Below are 27,426 nucleotides of genomic sequence, written 5' to 3' on the forward strand. Positions count from 1 at the left end.
ACAGTTTGATCTCTGAGGCTTTCCTTTTTCTAATGGGGAAGGTGCCGTGCTGCTGGAACAGGACTTGCAAGCTTGGTAGCACCATGGCTTCTATCAAGAGTGATTAAATCTGAATCTCCGAGAGGGGGCCCTGGGCACTGTTCTGTTTCATTATTTTTCCCCTTCGAAATGCTTCAGATGATTCTAATGTGTAGCTATGCTTGAGAATCACTTGGTCTATAGGATGGGTGGGGGTGAGACTTCTGTGGTGGGATTGTTGTGAAGTCACTCAGGCATGTCCAGCTCTTTGCCACTCCATGGACTACAGCATGCCAGGCTTCCCTGTCCTTCACCATCTGGTGGGAAGAGGTACGTAAAAGAGAACTCAGAGACCTAAAACTGAAACTCCAGTACTTTGCTGAGACTATAATACTTTGGCCACCTGATGCGAAGAACTGACTCATTGGAAAAGACCCTGATGCTGGGAAAGATTGAAGGTGGGAGGAGGAGGGGATGACAGAGGATGAGATGGTTGGATGGCATCATCGACTCGATGGACATGAGTTTGAGCAAGCTCTGGGAGTTGGTGATGGACAGGGAAGCCTGATGTGCTGCAGTCCATGGGGTCACAAAGAGTCAGACATGACTGAGTGATTGAACTGAACTGAGAGGCCTGAAAGAACAACCTTCTAAGCCTTCTTGTTTATTGTTAGCTGCCTGTTGGTGCATGCTCAGTCGTGTGCAACTCTTTACAACCCCATGGACTGTGTAGCCCACCTGGCTCCTCTGTCCATGGCATTTCCCAGGTGAGAATACTGCAGTGGGTTGCCATTTCCCCCTCCAGGGGGATCTTCCCGACCCAGGGATTGAACCTGAGTCTACTGCATTTGCCAGCAAATTCTTTACCACTTGAGCTACTTGGGAAGTCTTTATTGTTAGCTACTTATCGCCAAATGGAAATAAACAGTTAAGTTGATTTAATTCTTGTTTCATTAGAGTGTATGACTGTTGAATTAAGTGACATAATTGGATAGCTTTTTCCTTGTTATGTTTTTATATTCTAATCTCCACATAAAGCACCTTGGGCTTCCCTGATAGCTCAGTTGGTAAAGAATCTGCCTGCAATGCAGGAGACCCTCGGTTAATTCCTGTACTGGGAAGATCCCTGGAGAAGGGATAGGCTAAACTCACCAGTGCTCTTGGGCTTCCCTTGTGGCTCAGCTGATAAAGAATCTGCCTGCAATGCTGGAGATCTGGGTTTGATCCCTGGGTTGGGAAAGTCCCCTGGAGAAGGTGAAAGGCTACCCACTCCAGTATTGTGGCCTGGAGAATCCCATGGACTATCAGTCCATGGGGTCGAAAAGAGTAGGACACGACTAAGAGACTCTCACTCACTCACTGATTGCATGAGGCCCAAGCACATTATCAAGGGTAATCTTTTTTACTTCAAGTCAGCTGGTGGGAGAGTTCATCATATCTACAAAATACCTCTAGAAACATCTAGACTAATGTTTGACTAAATAGGCACCATAGCCTAGACAAGTTGACACCTAAAATTTAACCATCACACAAGCCTTTTGTTATTGCTGTTGCTCTTTACAAAGTTTTAAGTCTTTCAAACTGCAGGATTAATATTCTGTGTTTTCCTGCTTAAGGTATCCCACAGGCAATTCTTAAACCCTTACCTGAGAACCATTACCTCTAATGGTCTGCACAGGATTCCTGTGTTAACACATTATTGACTGGGGTGGAGGGTGATTTTTGTAGAAACTAATGCTTGTGGTATTAATACATCTCAGGTCAAGAAGGTGTGAATACCTCACCTGGAAATTTTTGAGAAACAAAAGTGCTTTAGTGAAAGTCGCTCAGTTGTGTCCGACTCTTTGCAACCCCATGGACTATCAATCAACCGAAGGTCTTAAAAGCAAAGACAGATTTCTCAGGGGAGAATTCTACCTTAAGAGGGCAACACACGTGAGTTTCCAGACTGTTGGCTTGCCTCACGGACTTCGGACTTGCCAGCTCCATGACTGTGTGAGTCAGTTTTAATCATAAATCAATCTATCTCCTATTAGTTTTCGTTCCTTGGAGAATGCCCAGCTGATACAGTTTGTGAACTTCATTCTCAGAAACAAAGCAGTGTTTTGGTTTGTTTCTCTCATGACGATCAGTGTTTTTGAAGGAAGATGATTTAGAAGGTATAAAAAGTTGAGGACTACTTATATTATAGACATTAACCAGTAAAATCAGCCATGGTTAATAGTAGGTGGAAATTCAGAAGGGTCTCTAATATTGGAAAGCACTTGGGATGTAAGCATAAATGATGGCAATGGCTTTCCAAAGGCCTGTTTTTCCTACCAAATGGAACAAATACAGGCATAATTATACCTATAAAGTCTAAACTTTGAAACTCTTATACAAAATGATGGACTATCTGGGTCCATGATTCTTAATATTAAAAAATGGGGAAAGGTGTTGAGAGTTTGCTAGAAAATATATCCAGGGGGAACCAGAAAAATACTACTTCAACCAATCGTAATATTTACTTGAATACTTAGTGGTAAAAAGACGCCCATTTCTACCTGATCAGGCCTAAAAACACTTCACCAAAAGGGACCAGTTTGTAAGCAGTTCATGAATAATTTGTAAATGCAACCTCTCAAATAAGAGCAGAGCAGTATTTTTCAAAATTTTTTTCAGATTTTTGAATTTTTGAATAAGTCTGGGTCATATTTGAAGGAAAGGAGGTCAGTGGTTGAATGTAGACAGTAATAAATTTTATACTGTAAATTGTGGTTCTTCATGGGACAAATACTGTATTGTAATTCCAAAACTAATTGGATCAGGGAGTGTATTCTTCAGGTAGGCCCATGAATTTTGCATGGCATGTTGGAAATGGAATTTAGGTTTTATTCTTTTTGTATGCTAACTCTGCTACCTTGGGCCCCTCACCCACCTTTATGGAGTCTCATTTCTCTCATTTTGTTTGTTGTTGAACTCATTTATGGAGTCTCACTCTTCTCATACTTTATATCAATGCTATTTTCTTCTCAGAGTTTGTTTTGAAGCTACAAGCTAATTTTAGATGTGAAAAAAGAACTTTAAAAAGTAAAAAAGAGTGCCTATGTATGTAGTGGGTAGCTTTTTTTTTTTTTTTAAAAATTTCATGGCATCATCTAAACAACTTCCCTGTGTGAGGTTAATTTCTCCTTTTGGAATCTGTGTGAGGTAGAACTCCACATTCTACTGTAGAAGCCACAGGGGCAGGCATTTGCTGTCTCAGTTTGTAGGCACCTGATCTTCCTCTAGTTAATGCAGTGCAGCCTGCTGGGACTTGGCATCTCGAGAGGGGACCAGAGATGATTTTGGTTACTATGACTCCAGTTATATTTGCTATAAAATATGCTTCATCTGTACCATAAAACTCTACATCCACCATGAGATGAATCCCAATTCCTTGAAGCAGTTAACTATAAATATAGAAGACTTTCCTTGGCTTGTATTGGTTTCCAAGGAGTCTTTATTCTGAAAATATGATCTTTTTTCAAAGCAAAATCTGTTAGAATACTTTCAGTTTCCCTGGGCAAAGTAAGCATGTAGAAATAATATCATATAGCGTATATATGGTAAGTGGAATTAAGCAGAAATCATTATTTTTAGAACTTTGACTTAATCAATTACTCCAAGGAGTTTTCTTTAGCAACAATAAACTTGTTTAGGTCACAAAGTGTTTTTTTTTTTTTTTTTTCAAGGCGGATGCTACCTAACTAAAGCCGTATAACTTATGGCTAGAAGCAAGAAAGTATCCACAGGAGGTTATATTTTCTTTAATTAAAAACATTTTTTTTTCTTTAAGAAGTGAGCTATTCTAGGCTCTTTACAGTAGAAGGCTATTAACTTTTTCTTAATGGTACATATTAAGCCTGAGTTGCAATCAAGCCATGGCTCAGTGTGCTGGGAACTGTAAAGTGGATGCTTCTGCTGTGAATCTTTTAGAAGCCACTATAGATCTAGGAGAAAGCAAGGGCTGGTGGGCTGGAGTTGCCTTCTATAGTGTCTTTGTGGAGGTCATAGAAACGGTGCTGGAGACTGACACTGTATAATCAGGTGAAGTAGCATTTATGGTTTGCATTACATTTCAATTTATTTTGGTAACAAATCATCACACTTAACATCAGACGAGGATATCGTAGCCGAAAACAAGCAGGGAGTATCCTAGCTGTCTTCTCAGGAGCTCTGGTGTTGCTGAGTTTAGGCCAGCAATTGTCATTCCCAGAGTGCTTCCAGCTTGAGGTCTGTGAGAACCGTGGAAATACATGTTAGGAAAACAGAGCTAATGGACACCAATCATCCTGCAGTTCAACAGATGCACATAAAGTCGGGTTATTATGTATATATGTAAACCTGTCTAGTGTGACCTGTATATCCTCTATGGCCCACTTGATAGGTCTTGAGTAAATGTAAGAAATTCCCAATACCTCAATATAAAGCCATGACTGTTGTTTGGCTAAGTATATCATACAGTGTTGTTGTTGGTTTTTTTTTAATTTGAACTAATTTGTGTATGTAACTTTCTGATGTATGAGTATGAATAATCACTGTCAGAGGGAAAAGTAGCAGCAGCCAATGGCACATGAGGCCCCTCAGTCATGGGGCTGAGATAAAAGTTCAGTAGTTATTTTAATGATGCACTGAGTGTGATGTTTAGTTAATAAATTGTGTCCAACTCGTGACCCCATGAACTATAGCCTGCTAGACTCCTCTGACCATGGGATTTCCCAGGCAAGAATACTGGAGTGGGTTGCCATTTCCTTCTCCAGGGGATCTTCCCCACCCAGGGATTAAACCTGCATCTCCTGCATTTCAGGCGAATTCTTTACTACTGAGTCACCACTGAGTATGAGTTTTTATCCAATCACCTTCTACTTTGTAATTAGGCAAGACTGTCTCCCCCTTGTCTATTTTCTTTTCCTAGACACTACAGCAGAGTTGTATCATAATTCTCTTTGCATGGTGCAAGAAATACCATCTTTCACTGTCCTCAATGAGTGTGTGCCTTGGAAGGAGGATGAGAAGGGAGACCCCTCAATGCTTCTTCCTCACGTTCCTCTCATTGTGTCAGCACTGGATGTTGTTGACTGTCATTCTAGCAGTAGTTTCTCTCCCACCCAGTTTTGCAGCATGAGCTGACTCCTTTATCAGTTGGCAACCCAAGGGACACTAATTGTTCCCAAAACTGGAGGAAAAAGATAACTGGCTTTTTGGGACTTATTAAAAGACAGGAATTCATGGGGTCGCAGAGTCGGACACGACTGAGCGACTGAACTGAACTGAACTGAAAAAGACAGCAAATCCCTCTCCAATGGGGCATGCAAATGTGATCACAATCCATTTGGAGGCTTGAAGAAACTGACTAAGGGGACCAATAACTGTCAGGATGATGAGTCAGGTTTATAAAGACTTTAGTTAAGATAAAATAGCATCAAACTATTGAGTGGAAGACATGAATTGTACATGTACCTAAGGAGAGGAACACCTTGAGACAAAAGCTTCAGCTTCTACGTGTTTTTCTGGTCTCTAGAGATGGATAGGTTCTTACTGAAAAATACATAGCCAGCCAAAGTTAACAGTTTTAGGAACTGCTTTGCACTAAATAATATGCTACTACTGTCACCTAGAGCATACTTGTTTTACTGAGAAAAACCAAAGAAGCAAATGGATGTGTCCTAGAAGAAATTGACTAAGGGGACCAATAGCTGTCAAGATGACAAGTCAGGTTTAAAACATGAAGAAAAAGCTGGTCTATGGGGAGGGAGAGAGGTCTGACAAGTGCTCATTACTTAGTTTGGAATCAAAGTCAAGTGCTGGATTCAGAGCAGCTCACAACGGGAACTGTTGTTTCTGCGCGATGCTGCTGATAGTTGAATGTTCCCCGGTGGCTCAGTGGTAAAAAATTTGCCTGCACTGCAAGAGACATGGGCTTAATTCTTGGGTGGGGAAGATCCCCTGGAGAAGGAAATGGCAACCCACTCCAGTATCCTTACCCTGGAATTCCCAAGGACAGAGGAGCCTGGCAGGCTACAGCCCATGGGGTTGCAAAGAGTTGGATTTAGCAACTAACAACTATTGTCCTACAGGGTTACAGAATTCTCCCTGAAACCCAAGAACCACAGTCTGCTGGCTGTGTTCTGGAAACCTAATAGAACTTTTAGAGTGTGGCATCATTATTTCTAGACATCAAGTGCCCTAGTCTCACAACCTTATGAGCAAGTTATAATTTGCTCTTTCAAAGCCACATAATTGCTCCTAATATAACCCTTTATAATTGCGGATTGTGATTATAATAAATAGGCATGAAATTAAAAGACGCTTACTCTTTGGAAGAAAAGTTATGATCAACCTAGATAGTATATTCAAAAGCAGAGACATTACTTTGCTGACTAAGGTCCGTCTAGTCAAGGCTATGGTTTTTCCTGTGGTCATGTATGGATGTGAGAGTTGGACTGTGAAGAAGGCTCAGCCCTGAAGAATTGATGCTTTTGAACTGTGGTGTTGGAGAAGACTCTTGAGAGTCCCTTGGACTGCAAGGAGATTCAACCAGTCCATTCTGAAGGAGATCAACCCTGGGATTTCTTTGGAAGGAATGATGCTACAGCTGAAGCTCCAGTACTTTGGCCACCTCCTGCGAAGAGTTGACTCATTGGAAAAGACTCTGATATTGGGAGGGATTAGGGGCAGGAGGAGAAGGGGACGACCCAGGATGAGATGGCTGGATGGCATCACGGACTCGATGGACGTGAGTCTGGGTGAGCTCCGGGAGATGGTGATGGACAGGGAGGCCTAGCGTGCTGCGATTTATGGGGTCACAAAGAGTCGGACATGACTGAGCGACTGAACTGAACTGAAATAGAGCCCAAAAGAATCAATACACATTGTGGAAGCATACGAAGGAACATGTGAGTGATTTTTCTTTTTTTTTGGGGGGGCTTCCTTCTAGATGATCAAATGGTAGCTGGGTGGCCAGCTGGGTGATTCAGAAATTGTAGGACTAATTAAAGGCAATAATAGAAAATATACTAATATGAGAGAAAGGATTGAAACATTTTTTTTATAGAAGATCGAGTTAATGACTAGACCCAGAGTGATCAGTATACTAGAACCTTCATCAATCTGTCACTGAAAAAAACTTACCCTGTTGATTTAGCTAGCATTAAGAGTATTTTGGAAAGTTGTCAGGTTAAAAAAAAAAAAACCCCAAACTCTTAATTCTTCAAATTAGTGTTCCCTCTCTTTTTCTTAGAATACCCTCTTTTTCAATTTGTACTCCCAGAGACTGAAAGAATGTGAATATACATGAGACACCAAGAAAATGCACTGTGTTCCTAGAGAAAAATAATTCAGTTAAAACAAACTCAAAGGCAAAGTTTTCATATACAATAGCTAGAGGTACCTTGAAGGGTGGGAGGTGAGGTGGCTGTTGTGTACTGAAATTTTTAACTCTATTGAGATTACAGTGGGTTGAAATAAAGGGATACTGGATTAATTTAAATGAGGAAAAAGGATTAGTTTAGCAGCAATAGAAACCATATACTGTTTTTAACTCTAGACTGTTTACACTCAAGTAACCTGGATTTTTCATTTTTTTCATTGAAGTATAAGTTGAAATTGAGTTGATTGAGTCACTGGACATGAATTTGAGCAAACTCCAGGAGATAGTGAGGGATAGTGAAGAATGGTATGCTGCGGTCCATGGACTGCAAAGAGTTGGACATGACTGAGCAACTGAACAATGTAACATAACACATTAGTTTCAGGTATGGCTTTTAGCCTTTTTCTCCAGAAATTATTCAGTGAACTTACTTTCCCTTTAGGACATAATATTCATATGCGAGAGCACAAAGAATATATACAGAGGGGAACTTGTTTTGATTTCGATTCATATTTTAGACAAAGAATGTTGCTTGCTATTTCAGGAAACAATAAATGTTGCCCACCATCAGACACTTTAGCTGTGCTAACAGTGTGGCCTGAAAAAGATTTAGAATGGAGGATAACCGAAAACTTTCAGTGTTCTGGATTCTGGCCATTGGTCGTAGACAGTTAAGATGTGTATCTAAAGGGAAAACTTCAGTGATCCCAGATTGTTGCATCTTCTCATGCAATAGAAAGAACTAAAATCATGAACTTGAGATGTCTATTCTTTGTAAATAGCAGGCATCTTTGATGTTCTACTGTATGTTTGCTTTTTCAGGGGAAAAAAAAAAAAAAAGCCTCAAGCCTCCGCCTATATATTCTGGTTCCTCCCTTACCTTTTCAGAGAAGTTCCTTTTAGCTATCTGAGAGGCTATCTTCCTGGACTATAGTCCTTAGTAAAGGCCCCAAATAAAACATAACTCACACCTTTGTCAGGTTGTGTGTTTTTCTTTAGTCAACAGTTTTATCAGCAGTAGAAGCAACAGCAGTAAAAATTTTGCTAGTATTTCTGCTACTATTCGCTAGGACTTTTACATAATACATCATCATTTCAGTTAATCATTACAACAATGCCGAAAGGTAGATATTATACTTTTCTTATGGAAAATGGAACTTAGCTTTAGGGATTGTGTTTACAAAATTTACAGAGACAGAGAATTCTAAACCAGATTGGATGAGTTCAAAAATGAATTCCTTGATTAATCCCATTGCACTGCCTCTCAGAATGTTAATTTTCTTTTTGCTTTTTCAAATTGTTGAGAGTTGGAAGCTTGGATTTCACTAGTTGATGGCTTTTCCTTCCAAAAGCATTTTAGGAAACATTGTCAGGAAATCAGAAAAATTAAAATTTTATATAATTGAAAAGCCTCAGTTTAATTAAGATCTGAGATAAACCATTGTTTTTAGTCATTTTAAAAAAGTCTCAGAAGCAATATCTTTAACATGAATACAATTAAATTTGAAGAGAAAATGTCTTTTGTAAAAATACAGAGTTAAGGTCACCTCAGTTTAAGGTATTGGGTTCTATCTAAATTATTTTATACTCAATATCTTCATCAGACATTTTTTTAATGGATGAGAGTGTACTATCTGAAAAAAGCAGGTGGCAATATTTCAACAGTGTTGCTTTAGCTTGAGGAATGTCATTTTCCTCCTGAGAATACTGCCAGGTTAACTTGAAGACTTGATGGATTCTGTCTTCAAACTCAGCTTTTTCTGCTGAATGCATCAAGACCCCTGATCTCTATGAGGTCATTGTCTTAGCTGTGGGGTTATAATGGATAAAGTACTGGGCTGGGGACTAGGACTCTAGTCCTAAATATGTCAGAAGTTGGTTGTATATTCTTGTTTAAGTTCCTAACTTCTCCATATGCTTAATATTCTCATCTATAAGATGAGTTTGACTAGATAATTGTTAGAAGAAATAATTTGAACAAATAATCTCCTTCCTATTATGATTTAAAAAAAATACATAGTACAAAGCTAGATTCTTTGCTGCCTTTAAAAACTATACTTACTTAAGATAGTTCACATGCATCAGGACTGTAGGGTATTAATTTCAGCATCAATCTGAAATGAAAAATATTATTTAAATCATGGGGTATTTTGTTGTAAGATAACATCATTCAGAAGGAATAAAAATTTTTTGAACCTTGTATATATGAAATGATTCTTGTCAAAATACAGTTTTATATTGCATTTTTAATTGACCATCCTTCATATTTATTTAGTTTTATATTATAGTGTTCCAGGAAAAAAGACAAGAAAACAATGACATTATTGGGTGTGCACAGAATATTAAGTCATAGCAGATGAGCTTGGGTGCCGGGGAAGGATTCCCAGGGGAGCTGATGTTTAATTTGAATCCTGAAGCTTGTGGAAGGATTGAGCCAGTTATAGTGTGTGAATAGGGCAATCTGGGTTGAGTTAGTAGGTGCAAAAGCTTTGAGGTAAGAGCAAGCTTAATGTACTTAGGAAACTGCAAGTAGTTTAGGAGAGCCAAAGCAATAAGAATAAGTCATGACCAGTTTGGAGAAGAAACCAATTGTCCAAATTCTTTTGATTAGAAAAAAAAATTGGATGTAATTTAGAAGTGATGGAGAGCAATTAAAAATGTATTTACCATTTTGTGCATCACCAAGGTTATTTTGACCTAACTATAGAGATGGGATTGGGTGTGAGGCACTGGAGGAAGACTAGAGATGAGAGACCAATGGGCAGCTTGTAATCTAGGTAAAATGTTGCCTAAATTGTGCTGTGCTTAGTTGCTCAGTTGCGTCTGACTCTTTGTGACCCTATGGACTATAGCCCACTAGGCTCCACTGTCCATAGGGATTCTCCAGGCAAGAATACTGGAGTGGGTTGGCATGCCCTCCTCCAGGGGATCTTCCCAACCCAGGGATCAAACCTAGGTCTTCCGCATTGCAGGCAGATTCTTTACCCTCTGAGCCATCAGAAAAGCCATTGAGTATGAGTTTTTATCCAGTCATCTTCTACTTTATAATTAGGCAAGTGTGTTTCCCCCTTGTCTGTTTTTCTGTTCCGAGACACTACAGCAGAGTTGTATCATAATTCTCTTTGCATGGTGCAAGAAATGCTATCTTTCATTGTCCTCACTAAATGCTGATAATATAGAAGAAGGTATTTACTGAGAGATATTGAAGAGTTAGAATTCATAGGATTTGGAACTGAGTTGAATGTAGGTAGAAGTCAAAGATTACTGTTTCTATTTTAGACAATGGGTGAATGGTGATGGTATTTATAAATGTAGGGAAATAAGAGCTTTTTAGGGGAAGACTTTGGGCATGTTGAGTTTGAATTTCTTGTGGGATAAGAGCCCCCATGGGCCCTTGGATGAAAATCTTAGTCCTGAGGGGAGAGATTCTGCCTGGAGGTGGAGGTTTGAAGATTAAACACATGTCCATGGACAAGAACGCTCAGGGAAAATGTAATGTCATGAAAATTGAAGATCAAGGAAAAAACTCTGCAAGAAAAGAAGTTTAAATTGTAGGTAGAAGAAGAACACAATACTAAAGAGAATGAGAAGGGAAGGACCATAGGAGAAAAAGGTAGAATATGATAAGATGACAATTGTTGCAAGAAGAAAGAAATCATTGTGGGTATCAAGTGTTTTATAGAGAAGGCTGATAAGGACTGAAAAACTGTTAGACTTACCAAGAAATTTTCAGTGTGACTTTGTCAGTGGTATAGTAGCATCAGATGCCATACTGCAAAGGGTAGAGGAATTCATAGGAAGTGTGATGAATAAGAGTGTATACTATTCTTTCAAGAATCTTGGCTTTAAGGGGAGGAGCAAGAAAAGTAGCTAGGGAGTAGTGTCTGAATGACCATATTTAAGATCAGGAGATAAAATCTTTAAATTAGAATCATTCAAAAGGTATTGTTGAAACAGAAGAGTATAATGAAAAAAGAGTCCAAGGAACTGGGATGAATGGAATGCAGAATGATACTACTAACCTGGTGTCAATTTTACTGTTTTAACAATCAAATAGGACAAGGAGATTTGATGATAAACTGTAATCCAAATTATAGGGTGAGTGGGACAAATACTTACATTAAGCATTGAGAATTAAAGTCTGTTCTAACAGATTTTGCCTTAACTTGAAGTCAGAGGTAAGCTCACTTACCTAGCTATGATATTAACATTAATGTAGAGACCATCAAAAGGCTAACAGAAATACCAGAGAGTCTCAGGGCTCTAAATAATCATTTATCTGTGAGTAGCTCAGCTCCATTCATCTCACTGTCCTTTAGCAATTTCTGAAAGTTTGGCTACTCAGCAGCAGCACTGCTATAAATTTACTGGTTATAAAGCAAGAAAATAGAACATCACAAAACTGTGTTCTCACCACGGTTGTTGAAAAAATGAAAATAAAGTCTTAAAATGGCAATGTATTATAATGAAGTATACTGAAAAGCAAGTTAAAGAAATGAAATGTGCTTCATGCATACAGTTCTATTTGCTTGTACAAGGTCAAAAAGGAAAGTGGGTAAGGATGAACAGGTAAAGGGACTGGGGACTGGTTAGCAAAGTGGTATTTTTGATAGAATGTTAAAAAAAAAAAGGAGTTAGGCTTTTTTCTTTTTTCTTAATGACTGAATGAGACCCTTATAGCAAATTCTCCTGGTAGAAAATAGCTTCTAGGTAAGGTGACTTTTTAAAATTTCTGGTAAAGGCAACCTAAATTCAGTTGCCATATTACCCAAAGCCAGATGTTAGTAAAGGAAGAAAAACTGTTGGATTTAGATGCTTTATGATAGATGTTTTAATGCCAGTAATGATAAAACTTTCTTAATAATCCACATTTTTTAGAACCTTGTTTTGAATTTTAATGAAAGATGAACATGATATGTTTCTCAGCAGAATTTTAAGAATAGGCTTCTTTGTATTTTATTGTACCCTTTTCATTCCAGAATTCTGGCTTTACAAATTATTACTAGGAAGATTAACAGATAGGTTTGGGATTTGAAGGGTATGCATTGAAACTGGAGGGGAAATTATAATTTCCAAGGGTATAGAGCACAAAAATGAGTAATGTGATATAGCTCAGCTTGTTAAATTGATAAGGTAAAAAGGCTCAGATGGTGAAAAATATGCCTGCATTGAAGGAGACCCAGTTAGATCCCTAGGTGGGAAAGATCCCCTGGGGGAGGAAATGGCAACTCACTCTGGTGTTCTTGTCTGGAAGATTCCATGGACAGAGGAGCCTAGTGGACTACAGTCCATGGGGTCGCACAGAGTCGGACACAGCTGAGCAACTAACACACAGACACACCACACACACACACACAGAATGATAAAAAATAAAACCACCAAAATATGTAAAAGAATTAGAATGTGTAACCAAGACTTAAATACAAACAAAATTTTGACAGCCCTAACTTTCAGAAAACCAGTTGAAATAGAAAAGAACCTCTACCAGAGAACCGAGAAAATACATTTTCTAGTTGGTAGAGAAAGCCAGACCAGACTCAGCAGAAATTATGAGGGGAATATCATGTTTCAGAGAAAAAAAAGGTATCATAAATCAAGCTACTGGGCAGTGAAATAGGCTGCCTCTAGGAGAAAACAAATTTCAGATATTTAAATGGAGGCCGAATGACCTCTGGCAGGGATGAACTGAGTGAAAAGTTACACTAAACGACCTTTATAGTTTTCTTCATATAAACATTTTATTTCTTATTAAGTTCTTAGGTATCTTCAGATGTGCTCTACTAGAATAATAATAGAAAAATGAAGTGAAAGTGTTAGTCACTCAGTTGTATCTGACTCTGCCACCCCATGGACTGTAACTTGCCAGGTTCCTCTGTGCATGGAATTCTCCAGGCAAGAATATTGGAGTGAGTAGCCATTCCCTTCTCCAGGGGATCTTCTTGATCCACAGAATTAAATCAGGCTTGTTGTTTTCATGGTTTAATTGCATAAAAATTCATATAAATTCTTAAAAAATCCTTTAATTTATAGAAAAGGACTTCTAATTGACCTGAAATCCCTGGCATAAGTAGTATTAACTTTAACACCATAGTAAAATTATTTTTATGTATAGATATAAAAATGATGGGTCCAAAATGGACCATAAGTATTTCCTTCCCAATAGACTACAAAATAAACAATAGTATAATCCAATCAAAAGGAATACATGAACTTTAGAAAGGTGAGCCAAGGAAGAATCTGTTTTAGCATGGCATAGAGCTGTTCTTAACCCTGCCTCTATATTCCAGAAATATAACAGGTGAAACATCAAAATCCTTGGAATTGTCATTACTACTTCTGAATTAGCCATAAAGTGAAATGAAATGACCTTATCTTTTTTGACTTGTAATATAGCATTCTGAAATAACTGCTGGAAAATAAAGAGTCAAATGGAGGATATGAACAAACAGGATACCTGTGTCTGAAAAGACCAACAAGACATTTCCCATGAGTAGGACAGGCAATCAATAACAAATGAGCAATTCTGACCATACCAGTTCTTCATACTATGCAGGGATAAGTAGAACATTAAATTTTCTTACCTCTGAACTGCAGTAGAGAGGAGGTGAGTTTATAGAACAGCACTTGGAGGCAAAGTCTGAGAGCTTGGCAACCAGCTCTTGGAGATCCGTCTCCGTGGCATCAGGAAATTTTCCTCTTAGCCGCTCTGCCAATCTGAAAGGCCAATTTTATGTAAAGTTCTAATAGATGTATTCTATAAACATGTCCAGTGCAATTGGTAGCCACTTCAGATCTTTTGCAACAGCAACAACAAAAAAGGAAAATAGTGACCCTTAAGAAAACTTAGTATCTGTGGAATGATTTTTGATGTCTCAGTTGAAGATTAGGAAGTGAAATCTATGTCTTTTTAGATCATAAAAGTAAACATACAACCTGCTGCTGAATTTGAATTCCTATTATTTTCCCTTTCATTCACTCAGTTATATCAATCACATGGATGACTTCCTCCTCTCTTCTCCCTAATCTTTCATCTTCTCTCCACTTCTAGATTTCAAACTCCTCAAAGACTACTTCCCATATAGGACTTTGTCACCTTAATGTACTTTCTCTCATATATAATCTCTTCTGTTTGCCTGCTACTCAACTAGCTATGCTGGAAGGCACAGCAAGGTCTTTGTGTTTTTTAAGCCCTGCTTTTTATGAACTCTCCATCTCCACTTAAGATGGTGCTAGGATCTGACTTTCTTGATTCCCTCCCATTTTGAATGGTCCCTCCCAGTTTGAATTAACTCTCTCTCCTCATAATGGATAACTCAGCCTGGTTTATGACTTTTCCAAGAAATATTGATACTTGCCAGCCCAGTAGTGGGCATTGGGACATAATGGAGACCCAAATTTATCTAGAGTTGGGATTACCATAATGGATGCTGGGAAAGGACAGAAGGGTGAGGGGGATTCGCTTGCTTATTAAAGAGTTATTGAAAATAGTAGGTCCCAAGGAAGTCAGACTAGATGCAACTCAGAGGATAGGGAGAAAAAGAGGGTGTGTGGGATTTTAAATACCTAGACTCAATAGTTTCAATCTTTTCTACTTCAAAATCCCAAATAGCAATTCTACTGCATTAACACTTTTAACGTACTGAGATTATATAAATTATCACAGAATTGTCCCATGTAACCCTAGAGTTCAAAACAAAACTGTTGGCAGGGGACTCAATTTTGTATTATCCGTAATGTTCTATACCACCTCCATAATTTATTAATTATATAATCTCCTGATAAATGAGAAACAACCATTTTGAACTTAAGGCTTTCGCATTTATTTTTCTTTTAGACTTTGTTAAGGTCTTCATAGGGGTCACTGCAGTTTTCCTCCTTTTGGGATTCTTTAAAAGGTTTTTTTATGAGGTTGTATTTGTGCTTATTTGAGGGTTGTGTTGTTGATGGTTTGAAATGGATCTAAGAAATTTGCTTAATGAAATTGAGAATGGCATGATCTTACAGAGAGATTTTCTAGGAAGCCAATAAAACTTTTGTTATGACCTGTTATTTTAGTATTAACACCTATCTATAAAGACATGCTTCCTCCTTTGACTTGAGAAAAATGGCGATTGTACCTTATTGACTAACATTTCTATTTCCAGTTTTTAGAGAATATATACTGGTAATGGATGACGCCGTACTTGATTGAAAGTTTGGGTCATCTTATCAGACAATAAGCCATGAAGTTAGATAATATTTTTCTGCAGTTTTAGTTTCTCTGTTATGTATAGCAACAACTACAGATAACTTTATGGTAAGAGTGTTAATATGAATTAATTATATATTCTTTAAATCGTGTCCCTGTGGATCTTGGAATTCATGTTTCTGTGACTGCGTTCTAACTGACCTCTCATCTGATATACATGACATCCCCCCAGAAAAGAACTGTTTTTTCTTATATAGGTATTAGATTGACTATTCTTTACAACTCTTAAATTGCATCTCCTCTTTTCACTGCTCACTTGACACATCTTAAGTCTTCAGCCCTGCTTCAAATCACAATACCAGGCTATTATTATTTATAAATTTGAAGGAATCAGCCAGAATAAGACTCTTACTTTTTCTTGTACTCAGTAAATGTGTTTTCTGAATAATCAGCACATAGTTCTTGTCCTTTTTGAATGAAAGATGATAATTCCCTTGTCAATTGAGGGCCCTGTAAGAAAATAATGATTATATAACAATTACTTGTCTTGATACATTCTTCAGAGAGATGTTAAATTAGAATTCTGGGCAATGTATCAATATTAGTGTCTAACCTATGGACACCTTATCTTTGACAAAGGAGGCAAGAATATACAATGGAGAAGAGACAATTTCTTTAACAAGTGGTGCTGGAAAAACTGGTCAACCACTTGTAAAAGAATGAAACTAGAATACTTCCTAACACCGTACACAAAAATAAACTCAAAATGGATTAAAGATCTAGACGTTTAAGACCAGAAACTATAAAACTCCTAGAGGAAAACACAGGCAAAACAGTCTCTGACATAAATCACAGCAGGATCCTCTATGACCCACCTCCCAGAATATTTGAAATAAAGGCAAAAATAAACAAATGGCACCTAATTAAAATTAAAAGCTTCTGCACAACAAAGGAAACTATAAGCAAGGTGAAAAGACAGCCTTCAGAATGGGAGAAAATAAAAGCAAATTAAGCAACTGACAAAGAACTAATCTCAAAAATACACAAGCAACTCCTGCAGCTCAATTCCAGAAAAATAAATGATCCAATCAGAAAATGGGCCAAAGAACTAAACAGACATTTCTCTAAAAAAGACATACAGATGGCTAACAAACACATGAAAAGATGCTCAACATCATTCATTATAAGAAATGCAAATCAAGACCACAATGAGGTACCACTTCACACCATTCAGAATGGCTGCTATCAAAAAGTCTACAAACAATAAATGCGGAGAGGGTATGGAGAAAAAGGAACCCTCTTACGCTGTTGGTGGGAATGCAAACTAGTACAGCCACTATGGAGAACAGTGTGGAGATTCTTTAAAAAATTGGAAATAGAACTGCCTTATGACCCAGCAATCCCACTGCTGGGCATACACACTGAGGAAACCAGAATTGAAAGAGACACGTGTACCCCAGTGTTCATCGCAGCACTGTTTACAATAGCCAGGACATGGAAGTAACCTAGATGTCCATTGGCACATGAATGGATAAAAAAGCTGTGGTACATGCTGAGGTAGAATGAAGTAAGTCAGAAAGAAAAACACCACTATAGTATATTGACACATATATATGGAATTTAGAAAGACGGTAATGATGACCCTATATGCGAGACAGCAAGAGACACAGATGTAAAGAACAGTCTTTTGGACTCTGTGGGAGAAGGTGAGGGTGGGATGATTTGAGAGGGTAGTGTTGAAACATGTGTATTATCATATGTGAAGTGGATCGCCAGTCCAGGTTCGATGCCTGAGACAGGGTGCTCAGGGCTGGTGCACTGGGATGACCCTGAAGGATGGGATGAGGAGGGAGGTGGGAGGGGGGTTCTGGATGGGGAACACATGTGCGCCCATGACTGATTCATGTTGATGTATGGCAAAAACCACTACAATATTGTAAAGTAATTAGCCTCCAATTAAAATAAATAAATTTAAAAAATTATGAATGTCTATTATCTACATTGGATATTAGATAACATTTTCTACATAAGGCCAGATTGTAAACATTTCAAGCTGTGTAAATGTCATACAGTCTCTGCTATAACTAATCGACTGCCAACATGGCACAAAAGCAACTGTAAACAATGAGCAGGGCTGTGTTACAATCATCCAGAAATGACCTGCTTTAAGCATTCCAGTACATCAAAGGCAGGCGAAGTTATCCTTATAGTTATGGTTCTACTTGTGCTTTGATCTGAGTGTTTATTAAAATATTTGTTCTGTGATTGTCTTCCAAGAAATCAGAAATTATTTATACTTGGTAACTGCCATTTAACCAGAGGACTTACTTAATACTCTTTTTTTTAATCCCAAACTTCAAATAAACAGGAGTTTACTATGATTGCTTCTTATGTTCAAACTACCCAAGATAGTTAAGCCTGTGTATGCCTTTATCATTGAGTTTAGATGTGTAGGTAATGTAAATTGACAAGAAGTTAAACTCTTTATCTTAATGCTGTTATGTTGCTAAGTTAATGCATGTAAGAATTAAAGATTTTAAAATTTTAAAAATAAAAAACTAAAAAAAATAAAAAAACAAAACAAAAAAATAAAAAAATAAAAAAATAATAATAAAAAATAAAAAATAAAAAAAATAAAAATCAAAAAAAAAAAAGAAACCTTATGAACACTGAAGTTGGAGTTTTATGTAATTTTCATGTATAATGAAATACTATTTTTAAACCATTTAAAAGTGTAAGACCATTCTTAGATCACAGGCACCAGGCCAGACTTGGTTTGTTAACCCTTGAGCTATACTAACGTAAATATAGAAAATTGTACCTTCTCATTTAAACAGGCAGCAGAAGATTCAGAGTGGCAGCATTCATCAAGGCTTTTCAGGGTTGGCTCAAGTATTTTACTGAGGAATACTTCTGGAATCTGAGTCTTCCTGCTTAGCTCAAATATATACCTGGCAGAAGAGAGAAAGGAGATAACACTCTTTAACATGGGTAGATTTGTGAATGCACGTCATGTTCTGAAATTTAATATCTATGACCTGGCTTAGTTAAAAATAAAAGATTGAACTAAAAATGACTCCAGCATGTTTTAAGTTAAAATTCTCATTGAAATACAAGTTATTGATAGTTGCTTTGAAGCTATTGTGACTAGTTAAATTAAAATTCTACATGTACCAAATATATATTTGTTTATAAATTTATGCATTAACAGATCTATCAATACTTCAGATATATATGGAACTGCATTTGTGCAAACGTAATGCAATAAATCCAATATAATGCATCAAGTGGGTACCTTAAGTAGCTTTTCTGTGAAAGTAATTTGTGTAAACGCTTCCATTGTCTCATCCCAATATTTATGCATTTATAAAAACGATGAGCATTTAGACAAACGTAGATTAGAGTTTCAGTCCAACTTCAGTTTAAATTCTAATCTCTAATACCAGTAATTGATTTTTTGGACCTGTTAATTCAAACTGAGATATTTTGAGGCCTTAAGTATGCACATATTTGAAGTATATGCAAATTAGTGTATGTAGCCCATGGTGTATCTCAGTTCTTAGATAAAGGCTTACCATCTCTTTCAATTTTAATTTCTTTTGTCACTTAATACTAGTGAATGTCAATACTGTCAAATTAAATCGACTCTACTTACTGATCCAGGACGTTGGTGTTTCCTTTATCACACACATCTTTGTTCATGGGCAACTGGACATCTGGCAGTTTAGGGTTTGGGGAAGCTGGCATGAAGTAAGCGCACACAAATATGTCCATGGGTGTTTTTTCTTGACAACAGTCCTTAAATTTCGAATTTTTAGTGGATAAGTTGTCACAGAGTTTTACTGTGTATTCAGGAAGCTACAAGAGAAATTGTGAGTTTGTGCATTTTTAGTTTCCTAGTTAGTCTCATTAAAAATAAGGAAAGCTTAAAAAAGTCAGCATAAATGCTCTTACAAGGTACAGTGGTAGGCTATTCATGGAGTGCAATTTGTCAATATGTTATTGTTGTTCAATAGCTGTGTCTGACTCTTTTGTGACCCTATGGACTGTAGCCTGCTAGGTTCTTCTGTCCATGGGATTTTTCAGTGAAGAAGACTGGAGTAGGTTGCCATTTTCTCCTCCAGGGGATCTTCCCAACCAGAGATTGAACCCACACCTCCTGCACTGGCAGGCAGATTCTTTACCACTGAGCCAGTAGGGAAGTCATGGTCAGTATGTACTAAAAGCCTTGAAGTATAACAGTATGATTTCCAAGAATTTACTCTCAGAACATAATTATGAATGAAGGGAAGATTTAGCTAAGAATGATTAAGGGCAGCACTGCTTACCATGTTAAACCGAAACAACCTAAATCCAATAAAAGGGAACTGGTTTAAAACATGGTATATCTAGGTAGGTATACATCTCTGAAGAAGGAAATGGTAACCCACTTCAGTATTCTTGCCTGGAAAATCCCATGGACAGAGGAAGCCTGGAGGGCTACAGTCCATGGGGTCTCAGGAGTCGAACATGACTTAGCGACTAAACCACCACCACCAGGCAGCTAAATGCAGTAGATATATACAGTAAAGTCCCACTTAGCCATTATAAGTCAGGTTATAGAGAAACACCTATCACTGAGATGTATCCTTAAAGAAAGACCAGATGTCAAAGTATCTGTTTCTAAAGAGGTCCACAGACATGGAGTGACTTCTGTCTAAAGTAACAGTACAAATTTGTATATACTTGAATGGATGATATAAATGAAAAATGGTGAAAAAGCTGGATGACTATCAAATTTTAACAAGTATAACAAAACATTAGAAGCTTTTAATAATGAGTTCAGTGTTGTCTAATAGAACAGATGGTGAATGAAATAACAGGTGATGATGAAATATTCTCTATCTGTATTGTCCAATACTGAGCACTTGAAATGAGGCCAGTGTTTTCAAAGAACTGAAGTTTAATTTAAATGTAACCATCTATGACTAGTGGATATGCTCTGGGCTCTGTAGGTAGAGTAAGGTCTTCGGAATCAGAATCTTGACTTTTGTGTGGACTTTGCCACTTACTAGTTGTAGGACTTCAGTTTATTAATCCTTGATAATCTTCTGTTTCCTCATCTGTAAAATCGAGTTAACCGTGTATTTAAATTTCATAGGATACATAGGAGGATTCACTGAGATGATGCATCTAGAAAGCAGCTTAGGAGAGTGCCTGCCGTTCAGTGAGTGGTCCATGATGATGAAGATTTTCTTACCTCCTTGGGCATGCAGTCCTCAGAGGCAGACTCACAACACTTGGAGAGGATTGTTGTAATATCTTCAGCAAGTGGCAAAACATCTTCCAGATGTGCAGTAGGCACTTTCTGGGCAAATTTGATGAGATGGCTGAACAGTTAGAAATGAATGATTAGTTTACCTATATTCTCAGTTTTCTTGGTTTCATTATGAACATAGTCTGGAGGAGTAATACCCAAGTTTTCCTTCTTTGTCCTCAACATTTGCATAGAGCATATCTGTCATGTAGCAGATCCTTTGTGCAAAAGTCACTATTGAAAATTCAGTCATTCCCAATGAATCTCTTCATGTTTTCAGTACTGATAAAGAGCTTCTCTTCTGGCCAGATTTGTGTAGCTGAAGCAAGCCTTTAAAATGTTAGATCTAGGGACATCCCTAGTGGTCCAGTGGCTAAGACTCTGTGCTCCCAGTGGTTCTGGGTTCACTCTGTGGTCAAGGAGCTTCATGTCACAATGAAAAGATGCTGCACACCACAACTAAGAGCTGGCACAGCCAAATACATACATTTAAAAAAATTAAAATGTTAGACCTAAAATGGTAATAAGAAATCTCTAACATCTATTCATAAGGCCAATGTTGTGTTTTGTGGCCCCTCCTAGTCTTTAGAATTGTTCATAAATTTATTTAGAAACTATGGATAAAAGAAATAATGAAGACTTGTAGCCCTAGACCACAAGTTAATGTTGATGTTTTGGTGTATTACCCTGAAGTATATTACAAGGTTTACAAGGTATATTATAAGGGATTTTACTCTGCTATACTATTTACCTATTTGCCTTATTCACTTTCTATATCAGGAATAGGTTCTATATCTTTCTTTTAAAATTATGGCAAAAAACCAAAAAATTAAATTGGTTATCTTGGCCATTTTTAACTGTATAATTCAGTAATGTTAAGTATATTTGCTTTTATGTAACAAGTACCATAGTATTTTTTATTACTGTTACTTTGTAATCTCTTTGAAGTCCTTTGATATTCTATAAGAATTTTAGGGTGCATTTTTATTTCAGCAAAAAAAAAAAGCGCCAATGGATATTGACAGAAATTGTATTGAATTGTAGATTGCTTTGGATACTGTGGCTATTTTTACAGTTAATTCTTCTAATCCATAAGAATGGAATTTTTTTCTATTGTAGCTTTGATTTCTTTTAGTGACGTTTTATTTTCATTAAATATTCTTTTGAAATATAATTCTAACTGTATGGTATTCTCTCATATTGATACATTATAATTGATTTAAACATGCTCTATTCTAGGCATATTAGGAAAGTTTTTCCTATTTAAAAAAATGTGACAGCAATATTTTTAGCTAAACATTTGTTCACACTCAGCTCTTCAGAGTAAATTTCTACACACTAATGCAAGTATAAGTTTATGATATATAAATTATATCTTGTATATTAAAGATATATAAAGCCATTTATATATGTACATCTTTATAGAATGTTTTATACTATGAATTACTGTGCTCTACATGCCTAATACTCTAAATGCAAAAGAAAAACTAAACGGAATTTCAAGAGAAAACACAGTTTAGTTTTTCAGTAGTTCTAATGGAAGATTATCTTTAAAGGACTCATGAAAGTAGCTTCTGTGCCCTTTGGAGGAACCTTAAGGTCTGGTGCCAGCATGAATTATTTTATTATCATTAGAGGAAAGAATTTGTGAATCAGAGTGAGAAGAATTAAAGAGACTGTAAATACTAAAGATTTAAAGCTGACAAATATAGATGTCTGATGAGCTATGAGAGAATTGTAAACATAGAAACTGTCAAAATTAAAGTGTGACATTAACAAAGCCATACAAAAACCAAAGAAAGGTTAGAACAAAGTAAATAATTATAATAAATTCATGGAGCTTAAGAGATATATAAAAAGAATTCAGGAAGTTTTCTTCCCAAGGAAAAAATGGGCGAAGCAAGTAATGGGTGGTGAATAAGAAAATGATTGTTTTTGCTTGTGTGTTTGCAATATACAGCACTATGAATATTGAGGAAATAATTTCTAGTGGTCTACCAGTCTTATGATGAGTATATGGAAAAGGCTGATTAAAAGCAAATTAGGTTTTATAATAGTCTTGTTCCTTTGGTTCATGTTCTGTGTAGAGAAAATAAAAAGTAGCTGAGCACTATTTTCGAGGATTGTAGGAAGATAACACTATGATTTGTATTTTCTATTGCAAACATTTTCTTAGAGAATCCTGATATGGATTGATAGTACAGAAATAGCTACACATACTGATTGTGCTTAATTTTTACCTGAGCCTTGACTTCTCCTTCCCATAAGCAGCGTATTGTGAGCAGATTCTGTTTGACATAATGGTGAGAAGTGATAAATGTTTAAGCTGAAGTCTCTAGAAAATAAATGAGAAATATTTCATTAGACAGTCAGGATACATTGAAAGCAGTGTGCAGAAATAGCAGAAAAAAGGGACATTCTGACTCCTTTTAATGACTAGAAAATGGAATTCTGATCAAAGGAACATTTCCCCCAGAGTTGCTTATGTGTGTTTTTCCAATTAACAAAATAAAAAAGAGGCATTTAAAAAATATTTTCAGATTCCAGAATCTGAATCTTTCTAACATTATTTAAAAGGAATGGCATTAATAGAAGAAAAAAGTACATTAGCTATGTGATAAAATGATACCTACCTCTTTCAAAAAGCATGCTGTTGGGTTTGGTGAAGTACAGCAGGACCCTACCATAGAGAGATAACTCTTGGTATAACCGACTAAAAGTGTCAGAGGAGCTTGTCCATAATTAATGGAATATTCATACATAAATCTGTAGGGAAAAAATAGTAGGATTAATGAAGCTATTTGTGGGAAACAACTCACTTTTTCAGAAGTATTTTGATGGAAAAAAAAGGATGTATGTTACTTTATAGTTTTAATATCTAAAAAGCACCTGGGACATAGAGCAGAGGTTATAATACTAGTCACTTTTTTTCAATTGTATGATTTTATTAAGTGATATTTTACAGACTGGTTGGAATTCAAGTCTGTAAATCAAGAAAAATTAAGTAAATGAAAAAGAATGTGGCAAAAAATGTGCTCCAGGTACAACAAACCAATTTTTTTTCTTCAAGAAAGAAAATGTGGTCACAGTACACTAACTTGAATTTTAAAAAAGAAACAAAACACATAAACTGAAAGTTACTGTACATGAAATGAGACAAAGTCTAATTTTTTACCTTCTATCACATATGTTCCTATAAAATAAGGGATGAGGCTAAATTCCTTCTGGATAGACAGTTGAGAACACCAACAGATTAACTATCCAGAAAGGCCAAGTCTCAAGTATTTCTCCCTGGCTGCCCATTCTGATCCATTCTGAAGGGTTTTAAGTCCACGAGAAACTGGCTACATGATTAGGTTATAAATGGATTTTAAGGCAATTTACTTATCACCATCTTAAGACATTCGGGATTGTCTTGAATAAGTGGTTCAGCTTGTACTGTTTAACTTAAATTCTTTGATATAAGAGGAAACCTGACTTTAACAAGGATGTCAGCCATAAAAGGTTGGCGGTTAGGTTCATCATATTTCAGCCACCTGACTGCAGCATATAAACCTGATCATCTGCTCTGACAGAGGGTCCTGGTTGAGATGTGTAACTTGCTTGACATCAAGTTGTAGAAATTCATCAGTTTTAGAAACATCAGTAAAATGCTGATGAATAAAGTCATCTGCAGCTTCTTTCAATTCAAGACAGTCTAGACACTCTGCCAAGACAGTTTGAAGCGTCAATTTGTTCTTTCAAAAAATCAACACACATTTTCTTCACAGGTTCAATCTGGTGCTGGCTTGCTGCATCTAACAAGGACTGAACCTTGTTGCTAGTCACAGAAATTCTAGCGGTATAAGCGAATTCCACAAGTTCTTCAATAATGTCAGGTTCAGCATCTTTGAGTTCCACTTCAAAGGACTTTGATTCAAGCATGTTAGTTGTGAACTTTAGGTTAAACAATTGACTGGCTGCATGCAGCAAGACAACACGATGAGCAGGTATCTTCTTTCCTGGACCCTAAGGATCACATCGCACAGTAGTTTCTGTTTCCGCATGTTATTCATGACACCCGTGAAACCTGCCAACAATTTGGCTTCCTCTCCAGCAGCAAGTTTCTTCCTGGTCTTCTTGCTGCTCTTCTCCACCCCAGAGGCTGCCACTCTCCCTCCGTCAGTGCGGTTCATGCCCGGACTCGCCAGCTCGGCGAGAAGTTGCACACTCCAGGCACGCTGGGGCTTGTGTTCACTAAACACCAAGGCTGGGATGGTGGCTGCAGCGCTCTGCTTTGGAACGCACGGGCGGCGCCACTGCAGTAAGACTGGGGGGGGCCGACAACCCGCTCAGAAGCTTGCTGTAAGGCAGTGTAGTCTCTGGGCTGCTTCTCCAGCAGAACTAGAGCTGGAAGGAGGTGCCTGCGGCACTATATACTAGTCACTTTTAATCAATGTTTTCATTTAAAAAATCTTCCCTAAATTTCCATGTAGATTACTTGAGAGAGGTCATTTGTCCCTTTATTCATTTAGCGTCTACCATATGCATGGCCTTGGGGTGGCTGCTTATTAACGTTAATGGAACAAACTAAAATGAATGTAACGCAATTACTTTTCATTATCTGTTTAGTTTAGACAATTGTTATGTGTTGGCTTGTTTATTTGTTGAAATTCATTTTTAGGAATATAAGCCCCTAAGGGTCTAAGGAGACTCTGAAATCCTGGGCAAAATCCTCTCTGAAAATTTACAGGCATGGGTGAACCAACCAATTTTTATAAAATTATTACCTTGACTTATTTCTAAAGCCAGTTTTAATGACATTTCTTTTGACTTCTGTGTGTGTGTGTGTGTGTGTGTATTCTATTATCACAAATAAATATTTTCAATTTTTCATTTTTATTGTCTTCTAAGTCTAAAGAATTAACATATAATCTCAAGAATATTAAACAATGAGAAGAGAAATGCAATATGTTTGTTTATGGGGTGCAATATGTGTCTTGTTCACAGCTGTTTCTGGGGATGTACTGTAGGAATGAGAAAAAGCTATTTATTTCTTATGCTCTGAAAATGAAAGTGAAAGTGAAGTTGCTCAGCCATGTCTGACTCTTTGTGACCCTGTGGACTGTAGCCCACCAGGCTCCTCCATCCATGGGATTCTCCAGTCAAGAGTACTGGAGTGGGTTGCCATTTCCTTCTCCAGGGGATCTTCCCAACCCAGGGATTGAACCCAGAGTCTCCTGTATTGCAGGCAGACTCTTTACCCTCTGAGCCACCAGGGAAGTCTTATGTTCTACCTGTAGTTAAATACTTGTGCACAGCAATAAAATCCTATCGGATGGAGTATGCAAAGATCCCTAACATAAGAGTAATCACAATAGCTTCTGTTAAATATTTGAAAATGTCACAAGGATGGAGGCATTCCAAGTGATTCTGCTTCAGATGTTAGCACTAGGATGACAGAAGGTGGGATTTGGGAAAGTTGCTTTCATCTTCATCTGAGAAAAAGGCATTTATAATAATCAGCACTGACGAAGATGGGCTGTCTTGGGTAACAGCCAATTTTCTGTTATTGGAAATTGCCTGGGTTGTGGTATGGTATAAAATGTGTCTGTACAGAGTAGGGGGTTAGTTTAAACATGTTTGTTATTTTTTACCCTGAAGTTTTACATGTGATGAAAGCTGCTTACTGATCAGCAAATCCCTTGGGATCATTCCTGAATGCCTCACAGATCTCGTCATTTGTTGGCTCTACGTAAGTTGGAAATTCTTGTGGCTGGTGCTTCAGGGCAGCCATGCAGAGCTTCTTTTCAAGGCCCTCGTGGGTGCAGCACTCAGGAGTCCCAGGGTGCACTGGGAATGGAGAGTTGCTTTCACAGGACTTGTCAGACAATGCTGAAGTCTAGGATGAGAAAGGAAAAACAAGTAAACTCACATACATACAATTTCTAGGCTTGTAGTTCTCCACCTGGTATAGCATCTTAGCTCTAAATTTGAAAACTCATTGGAAACAAAGTTGTCTATGACAAGTTGCATAATTCTAGCTACAGGCAAGTACAGAGTCTTATGTTAAGACTCAGAGTAGGACCTAAAGAAAACCTTCCTTAACAAGTGGGCGATGTGTGACTACAGCCTTTAGAGGTTGGATTCTCTAGTTTAGTGTTTCTCCTTGGGGATATTGACATCTCTGAAGATGAGGAAGTTCCTTTTAAAAAGCTCCATTGATTCTGATATGATCTGCCATCTGCATTCTGTTCTAAATACTATGCTGAGAATGGTGACCTCTCTCTGCCCCTCCTCCCTTCTCTTTGTTACTTGAACAGACTTAATCCTTGACTGCCTTGGTCTTCAACATTGATCTGTGTTCTTGAACACAGTGGTTCTTGAACCTACTTTTGCATCATATCACAGACTGTATAAAAATTGAAACTGCCTGGGCTGCATAACACAGAAATTCTGATTCAGTAGGTCAAAGATGAGGCCTGAGGTTCTGTTTTTTCCCAAAGCCCCAAAGTTTATTTTCCTGTGTATCATAGTTGAAGCAGTGCTACAACT

At 37.4% G+C, this 27,426-nt stretch overlaps 1 protein-coding gene and 1 pseudogene across 3 annotated transcripts in view; both read right to left on the reverse strand.

Annotated features, from left to right (window-relative positions):
• Window positions 1–4,097: 4,097 nt before the first annotated feature.
• GC (GC vitamin D binding protein) overlaps window positions 4,098–27,426 on the reverse strand; it is a 42,898-nt gene continuing 19,569 nt past the window's right edge. The window contains exons 4-13 of one of the 3 annotated variants that reach the window (XM_004009899.5): window positions 26,562–26,773; window positions 23,526–23,658; window positions 23,133–23,227; window positions 20,836–20,965; window positions 19,252–19,454; window positions 18,418–18,547; window positions 16,009–16,106; window positions 13,990–14,122; window positions 9,471–9,522; window positions 4,098–4,274 (exon numbers count right to left, since the gene is read on the reverse strand). In XM_004009899.5, coding sequence (XP_004009948.2) covers window positions 9,490–9,522; window positions 13,990–14,122; window positions 16,009–16,106; window positions 18,418–18,547; window positions 19,252–19,454; window positions 20,836–20,965; window positions 23,133–23,227; window positions 23,526–23,658; window positions 26,562–26,773 — 1,167 coding nt within the window. In that variant the 3' untranslated portion in view covers window positions 4,098–4,274; window positions 9,471–9,489. Of the gene's footprint in view, window positions 4,275–9,470; window positions 9,523–9,737; window positions 14,123–16,008; window positions 17,757–18,255; window positions 18,548–19,251; window positions 19,455–20,835; window positions 20,966–23,132; window positions 23,228–23,525; window positions 23,659–26,561; window positions 26,774–27,426 lie in introns of those variants that run through there. The other 2 variants (XM_060417187.1, XR_009601059.1) reach the window with 2 other exon arrangements.
• LOC114115375 (kelch-like protein 7) lies at window positions 24,258–26,548 on the reverse strand (annotated as a pseudogene).

The sequence above is a fragment of the Ovis aries genome, chromosome 6 (assembly GCF_016772045.2).
Source record: "Ovis aries strain OAR_USU_Benz2616 breed Rambouillet chromosome 6, ARS-UI_Ramb_v3.0, whole genome shotgun sequence".
In the NCBI taxonomy this organism is placed as follows: Eukaryota; Metazoa; Chordata; class Mammalia; order Artiodactyla; family Bovidae; genus Ovis; species Ovis aries.